We start from the raw sequence: 24,477 nt of genomic DNA, 5'->3' as shown, positions 1-24,477 counted from the left end.
TAATTTTTATTTAACTCAAACTCAAACAAACTCTTTTATAAAACTCTATTCATATGAGACGTCAATATCATCGCAATGTCTATCGATTTTGACGTTTTGTCAAATACGATCAGATACTATGCATGTGTGTGTAATGTTTTATTTATTAATTTAATGTACTTTATAAGCATTATTTTTGAAAAATATTAGCGTCCTGCACTTTTCCTACACATAAACTATAAGTGTACCAAATTTTATGCTCCTACGTCCGCGCAATTTTCGTAAAAAGCGGTCCAAAGTTTTTGCATCACGTATTAATATATAGATAATACAAGAATACATCACATAAAACAAACGACTGCTACTATTAAATATTTTCAAATTAAAAGCTCATAAATCGTTCTCAAGACTCAATAAAGGTACGCGTCCACAGGCCCGCATTGTAGGCATCGCACGCAACGGATAGATAAATACTCATGCAACTGCGTCCACTCATTCGCATCGTACACATCGCATCATCAGCAATGCCTACATGCGATGCGTACTGACGACGGCATACGGAATGCGTACGATGCGTGCAATACGTACGATCCAGACCTGTGGACGCTTACCTTAAAACAGCAACGCCAAAAATATCAAAATGGCGTCATAACAACAGTTGAAAAAACAAATCAAAATCCGTTGTCCATCAATTAAAACATCAGTAAACGGATTTCGAGAATAACGAGCATCAGTTTAAGAATTTCTCCGAAGTAAGCTGTTAATTCGAAACTGGATTAATTGAAGAAATCTGGCCTTAACCCCTCCCCCTGTCCAATTAAAGATTATCTTACTTTAACACCTCTGACCTTCAAAGATTGAACGACCAATTTATCGACTAGAAAAAGCGAAAGTTAATTTTCTTAAGGAAAAATCCAGTTATCTTCTGAGCTAATTACTGTTGAACTTTTTTTTGTTAGAAGACAGATGGTGAATACAGGGATTTTGTTCTGTATTCTCTTAACTTTAGTTTTGGACTTGAATTTAGGTCGTGCTATTGAGTTTGGTACGTTTATAAAATACATTACTATTCATTATGGACTCTAATTGGGTAGATGACTAATTTTTATTTTAATGTCCGTCTGGTAGATTACATTAAAACGTTACAGACGTAATATTTATTTTTATACGAAACACTCTCGACGATTATATTGATTTGATTTAAAATAATTTGACGTTTTTTATAAAACAATCTTTGCCTCTCTAAGTAGGTAAATAATGTAATTATTTAGGTTACTCTACTACTACTATGTACTACGTACGACGTAGTAACGACGGAATAAGGTTTTCTAAGAAAATATGAGTAAGTATCTACCCGAAGCATTAGCCGATTATCTATACCAGTACAGACAGATTCTTACTGAAAGATTCATAACGGGAACGCAGAGCTAATCAAATTCTCCCTAAGCCTAATGAGAAAGGGCCAATTACAAATAGTAATCCCCCATCTTACCTTTATAAGGCGAAGGCCAAATCATCCCTTCTAAAGGTAAACAACCCTTATTTAAATCTGGAAAGAATCGACAAGGGAAAATGAGGTTTCGAAATTTGCATAATCCCATATTATGATACTCTTGTTTTGTTTAAAAACAATATGGAGTGGTTTCCTGTTCTTTTTTTTACAGGGAAAATACCTGTGGCGGAATGCCCCGTCTCACACAAAGAGAGTGCTTAAATTTAAAACTTGGTCCGCGTTTTTCAACAGATGACAGAGGTGGTTAACGGTCCACCTAATGGAAAGCGGTAATGGAAACTTTTCACATTTCTCCCCATAAGTAGTTAGGAATTAAATTTTGTCACGTTGCTTTTCTCCGTGGTTGGGTGATAAAAGCGGCTTTGTTTTGTTGGTGAGCCTAGTTGAATGTTCTATTTTTCTGCTTGCAACTCTTTGGCTTTACGTTAGCTAATGAAAAAATATTAGACACGTATTTTTTTTTATTTTGTCGTATAAGAATACAATACTTACAGAAAACGAATCAAAGTTTAGGAGTGGGAGCTAACTACGTATTGAGTTATTGAATATTATTGAGTACTCTAATTAAATACTGACAGATTATTAACACCAAGGTAATATTATTTGATCAGAATAAGGCGTTAATAAAGTATTATTATTTTGTATATTAAAGTTTGATTGTGGGTAATTAGTTCCTTTCAGAAGGTAGAGTGTAATAAATTAATTAACCTAATAATTTTCGATTATCACGCTAAATGTGTTAATGAAATATTGAAAACATTTTAAATGATTGAAATATATTTTCTAACTTCCAAATAATTGGCTAAAATGTGTGTATGTAAATTATGTTATTACTAGAATAACGTTCACTATAATATTATAGATATTTTCGTTCATCATCTCGTCTAACTATCTATCCTATTTTTTTCGAAAAGAAAACGCAAAAGCATTTATTGTACTAAAGCTGACAGTCCACTCTATAAGTCACATTAATATTTACACCAAAAAAATTACGTAATAAAAATAAATTAAAAATTTCACAACCTCAATATATCGATAACTCGCTCTCCTGCCCTATAAAGCGGCCATAACCCACATAATAGGTACATACATACCCCCATTTTAAAGAACACACACGAAGATACATTAACCTATATAAATAAAGTATTATTATGGATTCTGACGTAGATTTGTGTATAGGTATCTGTGTTACGTGCTCTGCAAATGTGAACTCTGGTTTCGTTATATTTAATTGCTTTTTTGATTGGCCGTTATTTGTAGAGTGATAACAACTAGTGATGGCGAGATATTGCTCAATTCTTATGAACTTTTATTATAAGTAGTTGTAACAGTTCTATTTGTATTTCTTTAGAATTTCGTAATTTCGAAATGAGAATTTCAGTAATTATTTAGTTTTCTGTAGTAGCACGGAGCCTGGAATTAGGCCCAGTATATGGCAATAGGCTCACCCCCTATTACATGGGACTTTTTTTTAACGTTTTTAAGTCTGCGTTTGGCCACCAACCCGCTTACTGCCAGGGCGGCGAATTCTGAATTTATACAATAATTAGTGAAAGAACATTATGTGCCGTAATGTGCACCTCTACCTATCCCTTCGGAGTAAAAGGCGTGACGTTGCGTTGCCTGTAAAGACAGTCGATAGCAAAACAGACCTCCAGAATTTTCCTTTCTACACCTATATAATTTAGTATTTCATAGCTCATAAATGATCTTTTAAGAGACCACCAAAGAACAGATGTGCTACATATCTATAAGAGAAATAAAATTTTATATTTTACAGTTAATAAAACTGAAATAAAGTAAGTATTAAAGCGTTTGATACTTCTTCGAATATTATTGTTTCCCTGACCGAGTTCTGGTGATCAAAGCTTATATCTGAAGGACTTTTGGATATATAGGAACAATAAAATAGCTAATCCCGTCCAAATTGGTGGTTTTAAAAATTAAATGCCTGATTTACAGCATTTTTTATTATTTTAAAACGATGTGTGCAAGCTTAGCACAGACGAAATATTCTAGATTTTTGTGGTGAACATTCCAGAATACATTTTTCCGTGGATTACAAAATTCCCGAGGTGTCTTTGCACTTGGAACAGAAAATGTGTTATAATATTAGAGGTTAACATAAATCCATGCTGAAGGTGCTTTTCCACCAGAGGTGTGTTACGCTCCCAATAATCACATATTGGTACACATAGGTTAGCACTAGTAGAAAAGGACTCAGATAAGCTGTTTTTATATGGAAAGATGTGCAATGGATGGCTTCCCTACTATCGATCTTCCTCACACATTTACATAGCTTAGTATCAGTGGAAACGTTCACATAGCTTAGCTATTGCATATTCGTAGCTTAGCTACGTAGCACATCTTTAGGGGAAAAGCACCCTCATGGTAGCTTCTACTTTTGTAAAAGCTATGACGACAATCTAGATGTATTTTCAAATACAAAACTCGTTCTGACTAGCACAAAACCTTTAGAAAATATATGTATAAGTGTGTACTTATATCTAAAAAGAAATCTATTAAGCCTATCCCAAAATAACCTTTTAAGATTAAGGTATGACTCACGTATAAAAAAGTAGGTAAAGCGCCACTTAGTTACTTGTATTAAACAAAATGGAACGGCCATAAAGACTTTTGATGCCTGAAATTGCGTAATTTATTACTTTTATTTATTTCATCATCATAAAAATAGAAGTAGACACAAGTATCTAAAGTATAGCTACATAGTTCTTTGACTATTATCAACGTGGGTAGTTTTTTAAGAGGTAGAAAAATACACGGTTGAATTTTGACAAATAATAGAGTGGCAGAATGCTGCTCATGAATATAAGCCTCTAGCATGGCTTGAAACTAGTCAAGTTCCTCGTCAAACAATTACGTGAGTAAGCCGATAACATAATAATTAAAATAATAGAGTAATAATAATAGAATTGATTCACAACAGATCGTGAGAGATGCATATTTAACGAAGAACGCGACTAGTTTCAAGCCTAGATAATAGAGGTTCATATTCATGAGCAGCATTCGCGACACACTACGCGGAAAACTGTCTAGCTGGTTGCCAGTAACAGCGTGACAGTTGCCATGTCTCATGCTTATGAATATGAGCCTCTAGCGTGGCTTTAAACTAGTCGAGTTCCTCGTCAGGCAATTACGTGAGTAAGCCGAAAACATGACAATTAATTTAGTATGTCTCACGAAAGCTATAAATGGTATTAATTTTATTGCGTGATTTGTAAACTAGATGACCACTACAAAATCACTATAAATAAGACATGATAATTAACCAAATTATCTTATAATGAAAACCAATTAACAACTAGAACTTATCTCATTATTTTAGGAAAATAGAAAATATATTTTTTACTGTAGATCTAATAAAAGAAAAACGCTCAAGAAACTTCTAATACTATTGCTTTAAATTAATAGATAGTTAAACTTCTTTCGCGAAAATTCTCGAAGCTGGAAACTTACCTGAAACAAAAAGAAACGTTCATTAATATTGTTAGACATTAATTGGATTGATGGATTTAACAACTCCATGTTTATAATTGAGTAAATTTCGGACTTAATAATACTAGTTACTAATCATAGCTTGAATTATTGTTTTATTTGCGACTTCGTCTGTTTAATTTCATCTTGCCGCTTATTTAAGGACAATTTTATGATATTACAAACGCATAATAATATGGTAACCTATAAGACCGGTCCATAGACACTTTCAATAATACCACAGAAGTAAGAAGTAGGTACAAACTTTACGCAAGCGTTATTTCACGCCAGTGCAGGATGAGTTAATCCATTGTCTCTATAATACTCACAATTTAACAGAAACTGAGAAAATACAGCTCTGAAAATACGAAAATCGAAATATTGTAGCAATACAAATATGAATACCAAGTTATAACCGTAATAGCAATCCCGCTATAGCCTCACTGGTAATTATAATTGCTGATACATTGGGTATTTGCATTTGTATCCATGCACACGGAATATGTGTACGATGCATCACATGTCATATATCACACACATGTCACGCCGCAGACAAAGCTCGAGCCTTAGAACGCATTGGTAATTTGGCACACATGTAGAATGCTACCAGTAGCTATCAATTCGCTATTAGTGACACTAAGATACGTAAAGGTTTGAATTAAATATGATAAGTATTGAATCGTGTGGATTGAAAGATATTGTAGAGACAAGAATTGAAAAAGGAATTTTACCTAAGTATACCAAAGTATGAATGGCATCGTCGACGTCGGTAGAGCGCGTCCTAGACGGACATATTATTAACATATCAACCAGGCGATTATTTAAAAAGGGCCAAATTAAAAGTACCCCTTTGTTATTAGCGCCTAAAACAATTACAGCGCCAAAATTATAGAGTTGTAAGTTATTTTTTTATGTATGCAGTTTTAACCTAACCTACCATTCTGGTTCCTTCATTGTTTAAGTGACAACCTCCACTATTTCTGATGGAGGTTTATGGTATTACCAAGGTGATAAAACCAAATGAAGAGCTAGCTCAGGGTATACATAAAAACCAATGTATTAAGGCATCATATTTTCTAAGGATTATCTAGCCCACCTATCGTACAAGCTATGAATTGTATCCGTAATAACTTATTTACCTAAGTATCAATAAAAGTGATATAGTATGGCCCAAAAATCCTGCTTTATATGGATTGGAATTCCTTTGAAATTAACGTTATTTATGAATTTTGGATATGTATGGTTTGGTGAGGCTGAATTACATATGGCTCGATTATACAAGACTAAAATGTTTCCTCGTTCAAAAAGGTTTTTTTGCCTCACTCGTTTTTGTAAACAGTGATTCCTGTCATTTCACAGATTTTCATTTCATACCGAAATAGACCACCCACGTACATATTTGCTCGTTCCAAAAAAACCTATGCAATATGATAAACCCGTTCAAATCAAAGTGGAATCCGGCGATCCCATCAAAATCCAATTCCTCCAAAAAATGTTATCGCACCAAAGTACACAAAAAATAAAAATACAGGTACTCGTTGCTAAATAAAACAGTCGGGGGAACGTTCAAACCCGTATAATCAATCAGAATTGGAGAAAATCTATTTACCAATCAACAGGTTTGAATGTTTTGCGATTTGGGACTAAAATATTTCATCAAATAAGTACTCTCGTTGATTGAATCGTTACTTTTTGACTGACATCAAAGAGATGGTCTCTGGTGTGAAGGAGCGACGGTACCGGGCAAAATTCCATCGTTATTACTGACCGATTTCGAAACGACAGCATTTCCTTCTGAATAGGTCCTATTTAGCTGAGGGTTTCGTGAAGACCTCTAATGGGAGACAATTTAGTGCAGGAAATAGTTCACTGTGAGACAGATATACTTTGGAACCAGCAAAAATCAATTTTGTTAACCGATTGACTGTTTGAGCATCAGTATTTTTTTAGACTTTGCTGTTCCGTGTGTTGTATTAGTCAGTTAAGTATCTGATACATGGTATCTGACTTTTCATAGGAGGTAATTCTATACAGAATGTAAGTAAGCCTTGCGTAATCCTTTATTAAAATGAAATAAAACATTAGTTACTTCTTTACTTAGTACACAATTGATAACTTTAAGTAGTTATATGAATTCTTACACAATCTTTAGTCCTAAGATAACCTACTAAAAGGGCCTGCGATTTAAGAAGCTCTCAACGTCCCCTATTTAATGGGATTACAGCGTTCAAGGCACCTCATTATTAGCCTTTCAAGCACAAACTACCATAATATCTGCTGATCAATACAAACTTTGGGAGCATAACGGAGCAAGGATGCAAAATGCACACAACTTTGGCACTTGATATTTTAAAGGACGGTTATTAGAAAACATGGCTCACATTGACAAAGCTAAAATTAGGCACGCGAATATATTTCTAGCGTATTTATCAGGTACATATATCACTCATGCAAAAAATCTAGTAAAGATTTGATTAAGACTAGTCTCCTCTTTTCAAATCAACGAATATAAAAAAAAGATAATCTTGCAACAAAATATAGTCAAGTTCAGAAATATAAATAACAAAAAAAAAACTACACAAGCTTTATTCATTCATTCAATAACGCAAAAAGTATGCGTGGATTGAAAACATCAAAACACTTATAACACAATCAAAATAACCAGATTGTTAATAATAATAATTACCTTGGTTAAATTTACGCTGTTGTACAAATTAATTTATTAAAGACAACTCGTGCAAATCGTAAAGTAATTAATAAATTAATTAATGAGTTTACCATTCCTTTAACTAGAGTATCACAAACTGACGATTTGAAAGCGAAACGGGAAGTTTATTTACCAAATGGAAATCAAAGGAAGATTCTAAAATACCAATCTATTGAAGCCGACTAAAATAAACAACAACAAATTAAGAGGCAGGATGACAATAATTACAACGATACAGAAACAGGAAATTGGGGGCAAATTGATGAAAAAATAAAACAAGATGATTCTAATAAAATGAAAGAAGTAATAGATGGGGAACCAAAATTTAAAACAAAAGTAATTGAAATTAACTAAGTTATTGAGGCAATATTTTCTAATGCCCTCGGGCCATGCAAAGGGATCTCACGCAATTCTGAGAAGAGAATTATTCAATTACAGCTGGTATTGATTTATGAGAAGCGTTTGACGCCTACGAGGATCTGGTGATGACATTCGATAATCTTGATGCATACAATAAGATTGATAGATTAGATCAATTAGACGCCTAAATTAGTTTCCGAAAATATGAAAATCAATGATTTATTTTTAAACTTATCAAGAGTGAAGTGGGATAAGATATTTAACAACGAGTTAAGAAAGCTAGGAAAAGAGATCTCTATAAAACACCTTCTTGGGGTCAATTTTGTTTGTACAATGTTTTGTATGGGAATAAAAACTTGCAGGTATTTTTTAAAAGCCCTTCAAACCTTCAAGAAAAGAGCGTATTGCTTCTTAAAAGGCCGGCAACGCACTTGTGACTACTCTGATGTTGCTGGCGTCCATGGGCGGCGCTGATCGCTTACCATCAGGTGATCCGTCTGCTCATTTGCCCCTTATTCCATAAAAAAGGTAAATAGGAACATATATGTACATTAATTGCAATATGAACCTTATTGCCAATCAGTAAATACTACACTACCCAATTTACTCTGATCTACGATATGATTAGCTGTCAATCGATATGAACTATTCGATACCTGCTTATTGCTGTTGACATTTGAGTACCGGTGCATCGAACAAGGCTAATTGCAAATCCCCCTAGCAGTTTGGTATTAAGATAATTATATCCTGCTTAATAATGTCTGACGCATAATGCCAAATTTCGGAATTAATTTCACCTTAATATATATCCTTCTGATAGAAACGTATCACTAAATAACGGTATTGAACTTTGAATCGAAATTGTAAATTTTTGATCAAGATATGTTATCGAGTCTTTGTAGAGACATCCGTGTTTTAGATATACCTTTTAAATTAATTTCTTTGTGGCAGAAACTTTTTCCAGTACATTTAGGATACAGATTTATCTGTTATGAGCTGCATTTCTAAAGAAGACGAGCCTATTATTGAGCATAGGTCTTATAATATTTATAACTAATGCATGCCAGATTATTGGATGAAATAAAAAACGGGTAACACATAAATCCTTTGTTTGATCAAGTTCAATGAATTATTGTCACAGCAAAATGCAAATTTATTTTGCACTTTAAAATCGAAATGTTCATGCACTTCTCCCCATATATCTCTATTACTTCAGTTCAACAGTCACTCAACCACCAGACCTCCAAAGAAGTCTTACTTCAACCAATTTATTTACATTGGCCTTAGTTTCCTGTAATCTGATTCCCAGCCAACCGTCTTTGCGACAAAAATATTTATTTATAGATACCAAAGTAAATTAACTTCTGTGAAATATTTCTGACAAAAGGAGAGTTTTCCTTTTCTCTTTTCATCGAGATATACTTTAATTTTATTTTATGTCAGTTCAGTATATATTATTTTATTCGATTTTATTTTGTAGATATTGTTCGACAGTTCGTAAGCCTTCCGCGACCAATAAGCTTGGGTTGGGTGAATTTATTTAATTGAACTCCTGTAAATGAAAACTGTTATTGGAAGCGGAACTTTTCATATAAATTATTTTGTGGAGTATTTTTTAATATGCATTGCGACATCGCGTAGTTAAGATTTAGAATGTATATTGATTGTTTTATTCTGTAGATCTAAAGAAAGAAATAAAAATCATTTAATACACACGCAAAAAAAAACAAATGACAAGTATATACAGTTTATGAAAAGATTAGATAATAATAATTATGTATTGTATGGATTTTATACGTATGTCCCAAGTCTGCGGTGAAATGGGACTAGTTCAGCATGTGCAAGACACCCCTGTCTTAAGTGACAAGTAGTCAAAGGTGTCTATGTCTATATAGAAAGTACTGAGAGTACTGAACCCTCCAATCGAAACCACTAATGCGACTTCCGAGCCAACTTTCATGTAGACGTTTGAATAATAGGAAACATTTTTCAAGCCATATTCTTGTCTCCACATAATTTATTCGTCCTTCCCCGTAAAAATATCTGCCTACAATGTAGCGGAAAAATAAGAACTTATTTCTAAAGTTACTTATTTTATTAATCCACGTGGTTATTAGAAAAGGCCTTGATATTTATCGACAAAACATTATAATTAAAAGTTTACGGTATAGCAAATAAATTAGTAATTCGATCCCCAATTTTCACGAAACCTTGGACCGCTTCTGTGTAATATGAAACTGGATTTGATTAAATATTTTATTGATATTTGCTAATTGTTTGATGGAATTCCATTATGATTATTTTGAATGAGTCAAACTTTGCACATTTCGGTTTATAACTTAAGTGGAGTTCAAACAGGATTCGGGTTCGAACCTCAAATGAACAAACGAGTTATTCAATAGTGTGCCTGAACGTCAGTCTAGTTTTGGTGTCCTAAGCCTAATATGAAACTAATAATATAACAGATCCAGTCTCCTAAAGGACCACCCACTAGAGAGAATTCGCCTGAAATGACTATGAAATACGTAGAAAGAATGTTGCCAAAAATATTCCCCACAGAACTGCTGTACAAATAGAAGCTCGAACCGAGTCGAGATTTAATAAATACCTAATAACTTAATGCCTAACAGGAACAAAAATATACAGCGATAAAATGCTTACGGAATTCATTCATAATTTCCAATATCCTAAAAACGAGAGCGTAGGAAGCAGAATCAAGTTTTTACGAGTGTTGGTGCTGAGCCAAAATCGCCTTGTTTTAAATCTTTCTACCTACAAAACCTCCCACGCTTTAGCACTTTTACGATACCCTGTGACGTAATACTTAGATATCACGACCTTGGTGTTTGCAGATTGACGGATCGTGAGACACTGTAAATCTTAGTCCTTTTTAGGATTCGGTGTACTAGGGTGTTTCCTAACAGCTCCTGACTCCTAATTGTCATTAGGTGACGCTGTAAACGATCAGCGTGTAGTTCTCTGACCTGTAGTGTTGTCTGTACCCTTGATAACTTCCGGAGCTGCGGAATACCTAGCGGGTTTACCTGGGCTCCGACTCGGAAAGCAGGAGTAGGTTTTTAATCAGTAAGAGTCTGACAATCCCTCTCCCTCGAAGTCATTGGATGATTTTCCCCCTTAAAAAAACCCTTGATAACTTACATAGAACAGGTTCCCTTTTACATAAAATCAATAATTTTATCTAAGTGTTAGGAAATTGAGAGTGTGCATAAATTATATGCTTTTAAGCGCACTGGCGCAGCACTGGTTCGTAGGTTCAACTTCAAAATAATAAAACTAAAGAGTTTATTTGTTTAGTTGAAAAAGATTTTTGCACTATACATGACATTTTATACACAAGACTTAAAAGTTCTATGCAAAAATCTTTTCTTTCTTACATTTTACTAATACAAAGTGCACTTATGTGCTAGTTTGAGTACACATGACTAACTTTATATAAGCCAAAGAGCATATGTTTTGCCTTAAAACGGAGTCGCCAGCTGATTGCGTTGGCACGAGTCAGACCATTTTTAGCAGCAAATGTCAACAAGAATGATCGTGAAGAATTATTTTTTATGCACACACAATTGCAGAGTTGGGAGATGAATTTGAATTTTTGAGTACTTTTTTCGCCGAAAATGATTTTTAGTTTGAGTTATTTTAAGTGCTCCTGTTATTTGCATAGCTTTTCATTTTATATGTAGAATTGTATTTTTACTATTTTAAATTCACATTGTGAAAAGCTGTTCTCTAACATGTTAAGTATCTACGTGAAAGGTTCTCAACACTAATGTTTAAGTCATAGTAGGTATTGGATATAACTATGGATATTTTTAACCGACTTCAGAAGAAAAAGGTTCTCAGTTTGTCCAGTATAATATATGTAGTGTAGCTATGTATGTTTGTATTGCGATTATCTCGCCTAATGCAGAACCGATTTTGATGAGGTTTTCAGCATAATATTTTTCGAACTTGACAGAGAAGAGATCAGGGAAATTACCTAACAAAAGAAAAAATTGAGGTGGTAAAGAAAAGTTTTTGTGCATACCAGGTATAACAAATTATTCTAGTTTTTGTGGTTATATGTGGAATGTGGATACATCTATTCGCTATTTCTGGCTAGGATCCATTTCGTTTCCTATTCTTCTAGCTTATCGTAGTGATAGATAGTCTTAGTATTTATTCATAAGCTGGGAATAAACATTAGGCGGAAGGAAATTCCTAAATGTAAGTGATCAATAGACTGTATTGTAATAAGTATACAGGTCTTGATGTGGTTCATTTCTCTTCTTGAAGTATTGATGACAAACACAACACAAATAGACATTAACTGATAACCTCTTTGTCTCGTATATTGTTTTCTAAAAACCAACCGAAATTCTTTGATCGCTTAGCACTTTTGCATAGATTATTCATACTTAAAAATATACAGATAACATTACCTAGTACCTACTCATACATAGTATTATTCATACTCGTGATCACCAGACTAACAATCCCACAATGCACTAATCTAATTAAGAAAATCTAGCTAGAAGATATAAGCGCATCGCACAAGATTACAAATGTTAGCACGTGTTATGGTCTCGTACTCAAGTATTACATCAATCTTTACAAAGTGCTTATAAAACAATCTTATCTGGCCCATTTAAGGCATGTTGCAGTAATGTTCCGGTATTTTTACGATGATAACAAACACCGCACGTGTGCAACTGCCCTAGCTCAGTATAACAAAATTACCCAATCTTCAGTTTGCAAACAGTGTAAACAAAGCTTTATGGGTAAACAGAAGACTCAAGTAATTGGAGTAGGTGAAATTATTTAGACGTTTTTTATGTTAAAAGAAGATGTGCTCTTGTTTATTTTTATGTACTCAATTTGCTAGAACTGTCTGCGAGTTTTTGATGTGCGAGATAAAATTGGTGATGAGTTTTAAGCTAATAACTGTTACTAGGATTTATTTCTCATTAAAGTCAGTTGACAGTGACAATATTAACCCGTATTTGTTCTGATATCTTGAGGTACATCCTGTACCCACAGTACGAGTTTGCTTTACGTTGAAACCAATCGAAACGAAAAAGCATTCGGCACTCTGATTGGCCAGCGCGAATATACTAACCAATCAGCGCGTCGAACGTGCTCTCGTATCGATATCGTTACACGTAAAACAAATTCGTGCTAAACCCTTTGATTGAGTGACGGGTCATATGGTGAACCAATACAATTAATTTCTTTGTACTCTATATCCAACGGCACCTTATATGTATATCTACACATAAATATTCAACAGTACCGTACCAGTAATACATGTATACATCTACACATGAAGGGTTGTCAGTATTTTAAAACAATGTTCTCAACAGTTTTTAATTAAAAATAAATTATGTGTTCATTAGTGCTACAAACATTGACTCATTATCTCTTCATTTATTTTAAGTAAATATGCGAAAATCATTTACAACAGTAAAAGAGCGAAATTTTCTGATAAATTTAAAATTAATGAGCATTCCTTTACGGTAGAAAGAAATCGTTTATTATTATTTATACTATATAATAACTATATTAAAATAATGTCTGTTTATTATTACGTCACTGTTATTAAGTCCTTTGGAGTTTAGTCTGTCCTAAAATTGACAATACAATCTATGAACAACACTACCAACTCTTTGCTATATAGCGTAATAATGTTTAAAACAAAACAAACGCTAACCATGTTACGAACACAGAAACTCAATAATTACTCTATTTCTTTCCATTCCTAACACTCAGTCCAAGAATATAATGCACAAGAGCTTGCAAACAGCCTTCTCAAGTAAAGGGCTATGGAGCTGAACTCTCGCAAAACGTGTATGACTCTCAACATCCAACAAGAACAACTAAGTGTTCTGTATATAGTACAAAAGCTTTGCAACCTTGGCGTTTCGTACGAACGTGAATTGTTGCCATTTAATAGAATCTCAGAGGTAAATGCATGAGTTTTGTAGGAAGATGTATAGATGTTTTTTAGCAATTATTCATGAAAGCAGGAATCGTTTATGAAGCCAGAGTGATTAGGTGAATTGATAGTTTAGTTTATCTTATTAGTGTAATCTTAGTTGTCGAATAAATAGTACATACAGTAGAAAAGGCCCAGAACGCTTCAGTAAAATTTTTCGGGAATTCTCATGTAGGATATATTATGGCCTCATCTAGTAATTTCAAAGATTGACGTGTAAAAAAGTGTTTTCTTATAACCAACTTGCAAAAATAAATATAATTTATGTATCTTTCGACAAAACGATTTCTAAAATGGAACACAGAACCGATCTATCACGACATATGTATCTTACGAGACAAGTCATTATTACGTTGCATTACAACCACAAAAATCTCTAACATAAATTAAAACAAACATAATAACTCCAAAACAGTTTCAATTAACATTAAAGGCTCAACAAAACTCTTAGAACATAATATTAATACGCTTGCAGCTATATATCACATGCACAACTTAAAGGCTTTAAGGCAGGCCCAAAACTTTGTCTTGTGTACTTCGAAGTTGTTTACAGAGGTCCCAGGGACGCCAACAAAGGTTCTTAGACATCTGTAAGTCTGTATGTTCACGGTTTCAATGTTTGATGTAAATACAACTAAATATGTGCTCAGTACGCAAAATAAATTGGGTTTGGCTTTGAAGCAATAGGAGATAGAACGGTATTTGCTGTGTTCATATTTAAAGACTGCAAAGAAATAGACAACAAAGAAGGTATACTTTTTAAATAAGTCTAATAAAAGTTAACAACTTTTCTCCGATTAGGTTTAACGTATTTTCCGAAATCTGAAAGATTTCGCAAATCCGATTATTTGAAAGAGCAATAATCAAAATCATTAATGAAGAGACTCGTATGTTTCAAACATTAATATTCAAAAATCTAACAAATATGGCACAATTTCCTAACATGTATTCTACGAGTAGAGGATACTTAATGACATATAGACAACTTGAATTCGCAAAATTATTTACGAATCCACTAATGCAAAAGAAACCAAATAATAAAAAACCGGCCAAGTGCGAGTGGGACTCGCCCATGAAGGGTTCCGTAACAGCAAGTAGGTGACATATTATAAAAGTTATAAAATAACTTGGTTTTACATAGTGTTTGTATGAACGACAAACTTATATTTGCGGTTTTTGAAAATGTTTTATTTCTTAAAAACTAATAATGATATCTCGTTCAAACCAATTTTCGTTGTTAGTTTCTATTGAAATCTATAGCATATATTTTTTTTAGTTTTCTCTCTCTCTTATTTTAAAAGTTAGAGGGGGGGGACACTCATTTTTCCACTTTGGAAGCGTCTAACTTTCAAACGGTTGATTTTGACGAAAAATGGTTTTAGGAACCTTAATGCCTTTTTTAAAGACCTATCCATAGACACCCATCACGGATATGTTAGCTGAAAAAAATTTTTTTTTTTAATCAGTTCCATGTATGGAGTGCCCCCCTTTATTTTTTTAATTTATTAATTTTTATTTAAAATTCGAATAGCGGTTATCGAAATACATCAACCTACAGAGTTTCAACTATGTAGGCCCAACAGTTTCGAAAATAAATGGCTGTGACATACGGACGGACGGACGGACGGACGGACAGACAGACATGACGAATCTATAAGGGTTCCGTTTTTTGCCATTTGGCTACGGAACCCTAAAAAACAACAATAAAAATAACTAGTACTCTTCAAATTATTACGGAAAACTACCCTTAAAAGGCACGTAGTCACAAAGCAACACAAAATACACATGCATGTTAACACAGAACACAAAGTTTCTAAAATCCTTACTACATCGCCGTCACAGCGAGTCACAGCAAGCTATTCGAGTAAATCCCCCTCAATTTGTCATAACGACCCAAGCTATTTGACTTGCTATAACCGTCCACCACTCACTGTAAACGTTTCCTGTTAACCAGCAATTGTTTCGCACCATTGTGCGGTCAAGTTTGAGAATTTATAGTTAAGGATTCCTTGTTTCTTAGTTGGTGAATAGTGTTCTTTACTTCTTGACTGGTTACTGGTTGGTGGTGTTCTTTCTTCTGCTATAAGAGTCGTTGTTTTTAATTGCGATCTTTAAGATTTGTTCATTACAAGGATCCATTCTTCTTCTTGAAAAGAGTAACGATGGAGTTTCCTGCTCGTTCTTCTCCATTCGAAGTTACACTTTGGAACGAGCACTTAGCTTCACTGACAGACAATTCAATTTGACGTTTCAAAAGTGCCTAATTAAGAATTTATTGAAATAAATGCTGACATAAACGTTGACTTTCTGACCTACGTGAATTACAGACAAGCTATAGAGCTTATCTTGACTAATAACTTGAATAATTTATAACACAAATATATGCAACATGAGGCAGTGTATTCGTAAGGATATTCTAGCCAACTCTTCCATTTATATAAAGCTACACAAATCAGGAATTAGTACACGAAACAAAAAAAAACATGACAAAGAACATAGTTTCTATGTCTATGTCTAACATATCAAACACTAATGGTATTCTCGTACAACTACGTCTGTTGTTTGAGATCGATTTTATTACTACGCTGATAGCCATCTGCTGTCTCGTAGGAATAAAAAACATTGAATGTATTAGCAGCTAGACAGTTGGAAGACATCGTAAATTGTAAGAAAGGAGATCTGTGTATTAGCTGATGAGTTGGCAATCAGACAAAATAGTATTACTCAGTGGAAGCTAGCAGATTCGTTCTGGTTCTGCATAATAATGTCTGTGTTCATGGCTCATCAATGTACGGGTTTATGAGCTAGATTACAGAGCTACAAATAACAAGGTTGTGTCTCTAAAGATACAGATTCATATGGCTTTTGGGAAAGTAATGTTATACATGATATCAAAATCACCCCTATTACTCGAGACTTATAACATAAATTATGAAAAGTAGGTGTAATTTGGACAGCGGCTTTGCATGCAGGTGCACGTTATGGCAATGTTTGTAGTCAGAGGTGCACCTCTGACTACACCTTCGGAGATAAAAAGCGCGACGATGTTATCAAACTTTCTGACGCTACTTAAGACACGCTAATATAGGTAAAGTTTGAGTTGGCTTCAAATAGAAATGGAAACCTTTACAATAAATTTAAACTACTAGCCATATTACGAGTATATTTAGCATATTTTTATTCACAAATAGAAAAAATAATTCTCGAGTCGGTTTTTACATGAGTAACCGATTGAAATAACGTAAAAGGCAAAAAAGTCCAAATTACACACGCCCACCAAAAAACAAGTCACACAAACCTCCTCTATGGCAACCACAATTCCAACAACTTTTTGCTCTAATTAGATCAACTGACTTCACTCGTTACCTAATAAAAACTGTTTTCATTCCCTTCCATTGTATAAAGTTTTTATGGAGCCATTCTGGAACCACATCGTATACGTTGGGAAAAACACTAAGAGCTTGAAAAGTTCATGCAAGCGTAAAGGAGTTGCTACTTGCGGCCGTACACATGAATTAGCAAACTCCTTTTAACATCGTCTAAATGCTCTTGCAAACATTCTTGAACACGCGCTTAAATTGAGTACAAATTCTTAGCAATTTAAAGCGCCTTTGATTAAAACACAACATGTTTGTGACAGTGGCAAATAAGATTTTGTTTGCTCTGGATTTGTTTTTTCTTGACTGAAATCAAGATGTTGGACCCATTTTCCATATGTGTTGTAGATGATATGTTTTGACAGAAGTCGTTAGACGCATTTTTCATGTGTTGTAGATGATATGTGGGTCACTACCACGATGACTGGTATTGAATACTCTATTGAACTAGATATATGGGAATCATCGATTAAACGACTGCACCATTGGCGCGGTTGCTGGGCAACTGGCTGTCGTAAAACACGTAGCGGATTCGATTCCCACACGGAGCAACATTTTGATCCGAATCGATTCGATTAAACTCACGTCTACATCAATTTCAAAATTTCAGATTAAGTCCTAAATGTTATGGATATCGGAATTAGCATTGTTAGGATTAACATCATTAAAGTACAGTTTACTACTTGAAGTATACTGCATATTGCCAAGTACTGGATACTCGTTGACTATCTGCTTTAATTGCTATCTAATCTAAAACATTCATTGGACTGTAATAAATCGAACCTGATTTGATACGCCTATTGAAAGACATGAATAGTTATGATCGATTTAGCCGATACATATTTATGTAAGTAGATAGTTCTGATTCAAAAGAAAATGTAATATATAACATAAATCTTCTCGATCTAGATTGGTCTAGTATAAATACAATATAGAAATCTAAGAAAGTCGTTCACGAAGCCGTCATGCGTGTCAGACTGGATCTAATTGAGACCAGACATGAAGCGGTCTACATCGTTTACACGAAACAGATGGTGGCCTAAATATTTAGCACGCAAAAATATTTAAATTAATTACTGCTAATCAAGGTGTGGATGAAAAAAGTCTGCTCGTCTGTTTTAGCCTTTTTTATGGAATAGGGGGTAATCTGTTCCATAAAAAAAGGCTACAGACATACTGCTGTACTCAAATTCATTTAATGATTACTTAACCTAGACATTAGCAATTTTTTCAGAATACCGTAATATCTTTACTAAGGAGTAGCTTAAGTTGTCACTAAATGTCTCTGAATAAGTCCTCCTTTGTAGGCCATAAAGAAAAACAATAAAGCAATTGCATTCATTAAATCAATAACCTAAAACTATACAAATAAAAATTTTAAATATAGCCAAACCAATTATTGTATATATTGAACAAGAACAAATGCTTAACACAAATTCAAATACACATTTTTTACCAAGCACTATAATAGAACAGCTGATCAATTTGTAAAAAAAAAAGTCAACAAGATCAAAATTGTTTCTTTGATTGAACAAGTAAAAAATAGACAAGACCCGAAACCAATCTGGTTGATATGAATGAATGATATCGAGGAGAACACTATCAATTATTCATTGAACGAAATTGTCACCACAGATGTTGTGGATATAAATAATACCGCGTGACATGCATGCGTAGATCAGGAACGGTTCAAAGTAGGAGATGGAGCGGTAAATGTTAAGATCTATTTTTATGAGGGAAAATGCACTGGGAACATTGGTCGTGGATAAAAAGCGAAAACCAAGTCAATAAGAATGAATTTATTTAGACGTTTATGTCCTCATATTTTTTTTTTTTCTTATTGAACCTAAACTTTCTGGAATGGTGTAGTTTAGAATCAACCCAAACTACTGGGATATCGATTGCTTACATACCATCGTTTATACTAAAGTCTTTGACTGCCAATAGAAAACTGTTGAAGTTGAGAAATCCTCTGCTAACGTCGGTCACCGGTGACCACTACGGCGTACAATGTATTAATGATTTTACTACCTCCAGATATTATACATCTAAACAAACATGGTATCAATAGCCTTGTATCTACTTGCACACATTAAATCAAACACGATTATTTTTTGTTCCATAGCTAAATTGTTGACACATGGTTTGGTTCTCTTATAACTTAAGCCAACACAATGTCCGAGTGGTCGTTGGCTTCAAGTGATAGACACTTGAGAGCAGCAATTGAGATCGCTGACGCAGTAGCTGGACCGAGCTTCGTGGCGATAAAGTCTCTAAAATTGCCACTAACTTATGTTATCTCTTCCAGAACAATGTATGTTATTAAATAGTCTTCGAATTAGCTTATTTTGTTATGATTTTAATTGGAAACGTTAATCCCACAAAAACTTCGTATGGCAAGTACTCTTCTTAATTAGGAGTATGTGTATGTATTATGTTTTTTATTTAGACGTCCAAGTAGAACTGAATAGAATAGATTAGAAATTGATTTCTGAATATATGGTAAACATCGAGATCTTAATATAATATAAATAGTATCACATACACTACCATTGTCGGTGTAGACAAATATTTTTATTTTTTGGAATAAAATAGAAAATAGTCATAAATACAAAGATATTTTAACCAAAGCCATTCACTATTTTGATAAAAGACCCAAAAACAAACGAAGTTATCTAACGACTAACACATTTCCGTCGCCCAACATTTTCGCTAGAGTCAACTCCAATCAATCTCAATTTTGTCACGTAAATGTCCGACTTTAACATGGAGTAGTAAGCCAATGGAAAGATATAGTGCAACTGATGGACTTGATACACGTCCACACAAACCGAATTAAATGCATGAAACAAATTACGCTATTCTCTTGCCACATTCGTACGTTTGAACACATTTTAGTTCTCATTTTGGTACAATTTGTGATTGCAAAATTGTATTGTGGTAGCTATGAACGATTGTAATGGTCTTTTAGAAGAACGATGGATGATAGGTAGTAATATTACCAAAGAGCCTTCAGTGACATAAATTGTAAAAGAGAATGAAAACATTGAGGCTATCAAACTCAAAATCAAATCATTTATTCCAAGTCAAACTCAAACCATAAATAGGTACTTTTGAAATGTCAACAAATAAAGCTGAAATAAATAATAGTCTGTCCGTCAGTGAAGCTAAGTACTAACTCTTTGAAATTAGGTTTTCTGATATATTTTATTGATCTGCTTAATCACTGTTAAAGTAGACGTAGCTCATATAATAATTTACATCTAGTTTGTATATTTACAAAATCTGTGAGAACTCCACCAACTCAATCCTCAATCGACTCCAATCAATCACCATCCGTTATGTTCCATATGTCCCAACGGTTTTTATCTAAAGGGCTTTTATTATTTGGATCCTTAGTAAAGTGAAGTCCGGAATAAAATATCTCCCTTCCTTAATGTAAATAAATGGCTTTCAGATCAACAGCTACATTCTTACAAATTGATGAGGATGGAATCAAGTGCTGGGTTGATTCGAAACAAGATAAAAAAAAAATAAGCAACGTCACGCCTTTTATCCCCGAAGGGGTAGGCAGAGGTGCTCATTACGACACGTAATGCCGCTATACAATGTACACCCACTTTTCACAATTTGTGTTATAAATCCCATGTACTAGGGGGTGAGCCTATTGCCATATACTGGACACAAATCCAGACTCCGTGCTACTACTGAGAAATTTTCGAAAAACCGAAAACACCCCAGTATTACTTTGCCCGACCCGGGAATCGAACCCGAGACCCTTGTTCGGCAGTCGCACTAAAAATATCAAGATAAACAAAATGTAGGAATATTGGCACGAATTTGTGACTTTATGCTTATGTTTCTGGCTATGGAAGTAGTGTGGATATTAAACCGCGCGTCGATCAAACTGATGTATGTCTGACATTCAAAGTATTCAGAGCACGCTTTTATATTTGCTTTTATGCCTACGATGGCCTTCTGCTTTTACTATTAAGTCTTTCTTAATGTCTCCCAGCTAAGTTGTGACTTCCCAACTTTCTGGTTGTTTTTTTTTACATATAAATGTTAGGAGCAAAAGTGTTGTTTGTATCAAATGTTTTTTTTTAAGTTTTCCATAAAACATTCCCTAAAGCACTAGGTAGTACAACAATTTAAATCATAGTATTTTCTTTTTATTTGTATATCTCCAATATTCTTTGTTTTACCTTTAACTACCTACATAAAATTACTCACAGGGAAATCAATTTCATCAGACACATGTCCCTTCTACAAGTAACGTATTAATTGCCCTAAGGACCCTAACTATAAACTATTTCGGTTATTTGCGTAGGCAGCATTTGACATGTATGTCTCATCAAAACAATATATAATTATTATATTAATTGACAAATACAACGAAACCAATTTAGAATATACGAAACAGCAGGACCACTACAGACAAATAATCATACGACTGATAATACACTTTTTCTACTATAGTACCGAAGCGCTCGGCCGATACCCAACCAAATGAATGTAACGAAACCATAGCGCGATCTATTTCGATCCCAACGCCATCTATCGAGGATAAAGACAACTTGGATTATTTATTTATACTCCGTTCGGGCATTTTCTTTGTACTAAAAGTTTAATTATATTGATATTATTTTTTTCATACCTTTTTACTATTTATTTACTTTTTTCGATGAATTAAAACAATAACATGAACCGAAGTCGTGTAACGATCAACATAGAATTATCTATACTCCGTTAGAGCATTTTCTTTGTACTAAATGTTTTATTATATTGATATTATTTTTTTCATACCTTTTTACTATTTATTTACTTTTTTTCGATGAATTAAAACAATAACATATGTCGATCGTTAACGACTTCGGTGTCGTGTAACGATCGACATAGAATTATTTATAAATAATTTATTTCTTATTTTTATTTTTTGATTTTTGAAATAAAAATATATCTATGTCCTTTCTAAGGTTCTAAACTATATCTGTACCAAATTTCAACCAAATCCGTCAAATAGTTGCGGAGATTAATGGTATAAGCATAGAATGTTCGACGTGATTCTTTAATTTGACATAACTTTTTTATTTATGAACCGATTGACATGAAACAAACACTAAATGTAAATTTAAGCATCCCACAATATATTCGTGAAAACCGCATCCAACTCGGATCAGCCGTTTCTGAGATTAGCGCGCACAGACGAACAGACAAACAGACAAACAGACAAACAGACAAACAGACAAACAGACAAACAGACAAACAGACAAAAAAAAAGTTAATTACATTTTTGGGTTCGACATCGACATAACAATAACCCCTGCTATTTTTTTTATTTTTATTTTCAATGTACAGACAGCACTTTTCTACGATTTTATTATATGTATAGATATGTAGTAGGTATGTAATGACACCTACGTATAGAAAGCCTGGAAAGTTTTCGCATATTATGGTTTCAATATCTTACATTATTTGTAAGAAGATACAGAAATATTTGGTTACATTTTAAAGTATTGGCTAAAACTTTATTAGTTGGTATCTAAGGATTTATCATAAACAGTTGGTTAGGAAATAATTATGTATAAAGGAAAATATATTCCTAACTTTTAAACTAAACTTTTACCTGATCGTACCTTAGTTTCTGCAATTAGTAAGGTTAATGTGGAACCAGTGGAACTAACCCTGAAACAAAAAGAAAATTAACATTAATTCTGAATCCTTAAAGAAGACACAAGATATTATAAATACAGTCTTAAACCGTAAACATCGTAAGACTCAAAATCAAGTACCAGTCAATCAACAAAACCCCTCATAAAGAACTCTTGCAACGCCATAGATTACCAGGGTGTCAGAACTACAACAGAGTTCAAGTAAACGGCGCGTGACCGCACCCTACGTCACGGGCTGATTGAGACTGATTCAATACAATTCATGGTTACATTATCAGTCACATGTCTCACTTATTAATTGTGATTTGTATTATTACTTCGCATCATTTCTCAGTTCTCTGGTGCTATGTAGAATGCAGAATGGTGTTTAGAATGTTATAGTTTTTAAATATAAAGCAAGACTTAATCTAGCGGAATCTGGCTGGAAATGTCTCTTACAATTTGCAGAAGAGTTAGGTATTTCTAATTACATGGGAACATTACTATGCTAATAAATAATAAATATCTCGATCTGCTCTTTTCTGAGAATAAGTTTCTATGAATAAAATGTTAGGTATTAATAATTTTAATCGTAACATTTTTATATCACACATACAGAAATCTAAAGAGAATATTCTGAGAAGCGTTCTAGTACTAAATGTACACAGAACACAAGTTTTATTTTATGACCACTAAAGCTACACACGCTATGTTTAGTATCTGATACCAGTACATTAATTATTCTAAGTGTATTTAATTACTGTCATAATAAAAAACTACGTTCCGCTCCTAGCTTCGTTAATGACTGGGATAAAAAGTGATATATTTTTAAAATCTAGATAAATATTCCACCTGGTAGCACATTTCAATTAATTAATAAATCGGTTCTTTTTCCTAGACATATCAAATAGCACGATACTTTTTTTACACCACGACGCTGGCAAGAAAGCACACGACCCATCTGATGGTAAGTGGTTAGCGTGGCTTATTAACGCTTGTAACAGTTGAGGCATTACATACGTTTTGCAGACTCTAAAGAGACCTATTTACTCCATTCTTGAAGCGCCCCATATATAATAAGTATACCTCCTCAAAGAAGTAGAGATAAGTACAAATTTAAATCTGACACCCACATTTTATCAACATAAATTCCTTACTTACTGCAAGAAATAAATGACGAACACTTCTATATCAAAACTGGTAAAATCCCCATCAAATCCTACTTCATACTTCGAGGGCACATTAACCAAACGTCGATGCTAATGTACCTAATACAGACCTTCGGACTCAAACGTGCATCTAATTCCAAAGGCCCCAAACAGGTCAGTAATTTTAAGCACTCCAAATGCATACCCAAATTAACCGCTATGTGTAGCTAACCATTTGGCCATAATTAATCCGAT

At 33.7% G+C, this 24,477-nt stretch overlaps 2 protein-coding genes across 5 annotated transcripts in view; both read right to left on the bottom strand.

Moving 5' to 3' along the window:
* LOC118269616 (angiotensin-converting enzyme) overlaps positions 1-24,477 on the bottom strand; it is a 220,152-nt gene that overhangs the window by 131,728 nt on the left and 63,947 nt on the right. Inside the window, exon 3 of one of the 4 annotated variants that reach the window (XM_050706773.1) lies at positions 23,050-23,108. The exons of 2 other annotated variants lie outside the window; for them this stretch is intronic. In XM_050706773.1, coding sequence (XP_050562730.1) covers positions 23,050-23,108 — 59 coding nt within the window. The remainder of the gene's footprint in view (positions 1-23,049; positions 23,109-24,477) is intronic. One more of the 4 variants, XM_050706775.1, reaches the window with a different exon arrangement.
* The window catches only part of LOC126912847 (uncharacterized), a 78,525-nt gene that overhangs the window by 5,996 nt on the left and 48,052 nt on the right, over positions 1-24,477 (bottom strand). The window lies entirely within an intron of this gene.

The sequence above is a fragment of the Spodoptera frugiperda genome, chromosome 30, assembly GCF_023101765.2.
Source record: "Spodoptera frugiperda isolate SF20-4 chromosome 30, AGI-APGP_CSIRO_Sfru_2.0, whole genome shotgun sequence".
NCBI lineage: Eukaryota > Metazoa > Arthropoda > Insecta > Lepidoptera > Noctuidae > Spodoptera > Spodoptera frugiperda.
The sequence above is the reverse complement of the archived record's forward strand: the minus strand, read 5'-3'. Positions and strand labels throughout refer to the sequence as shown.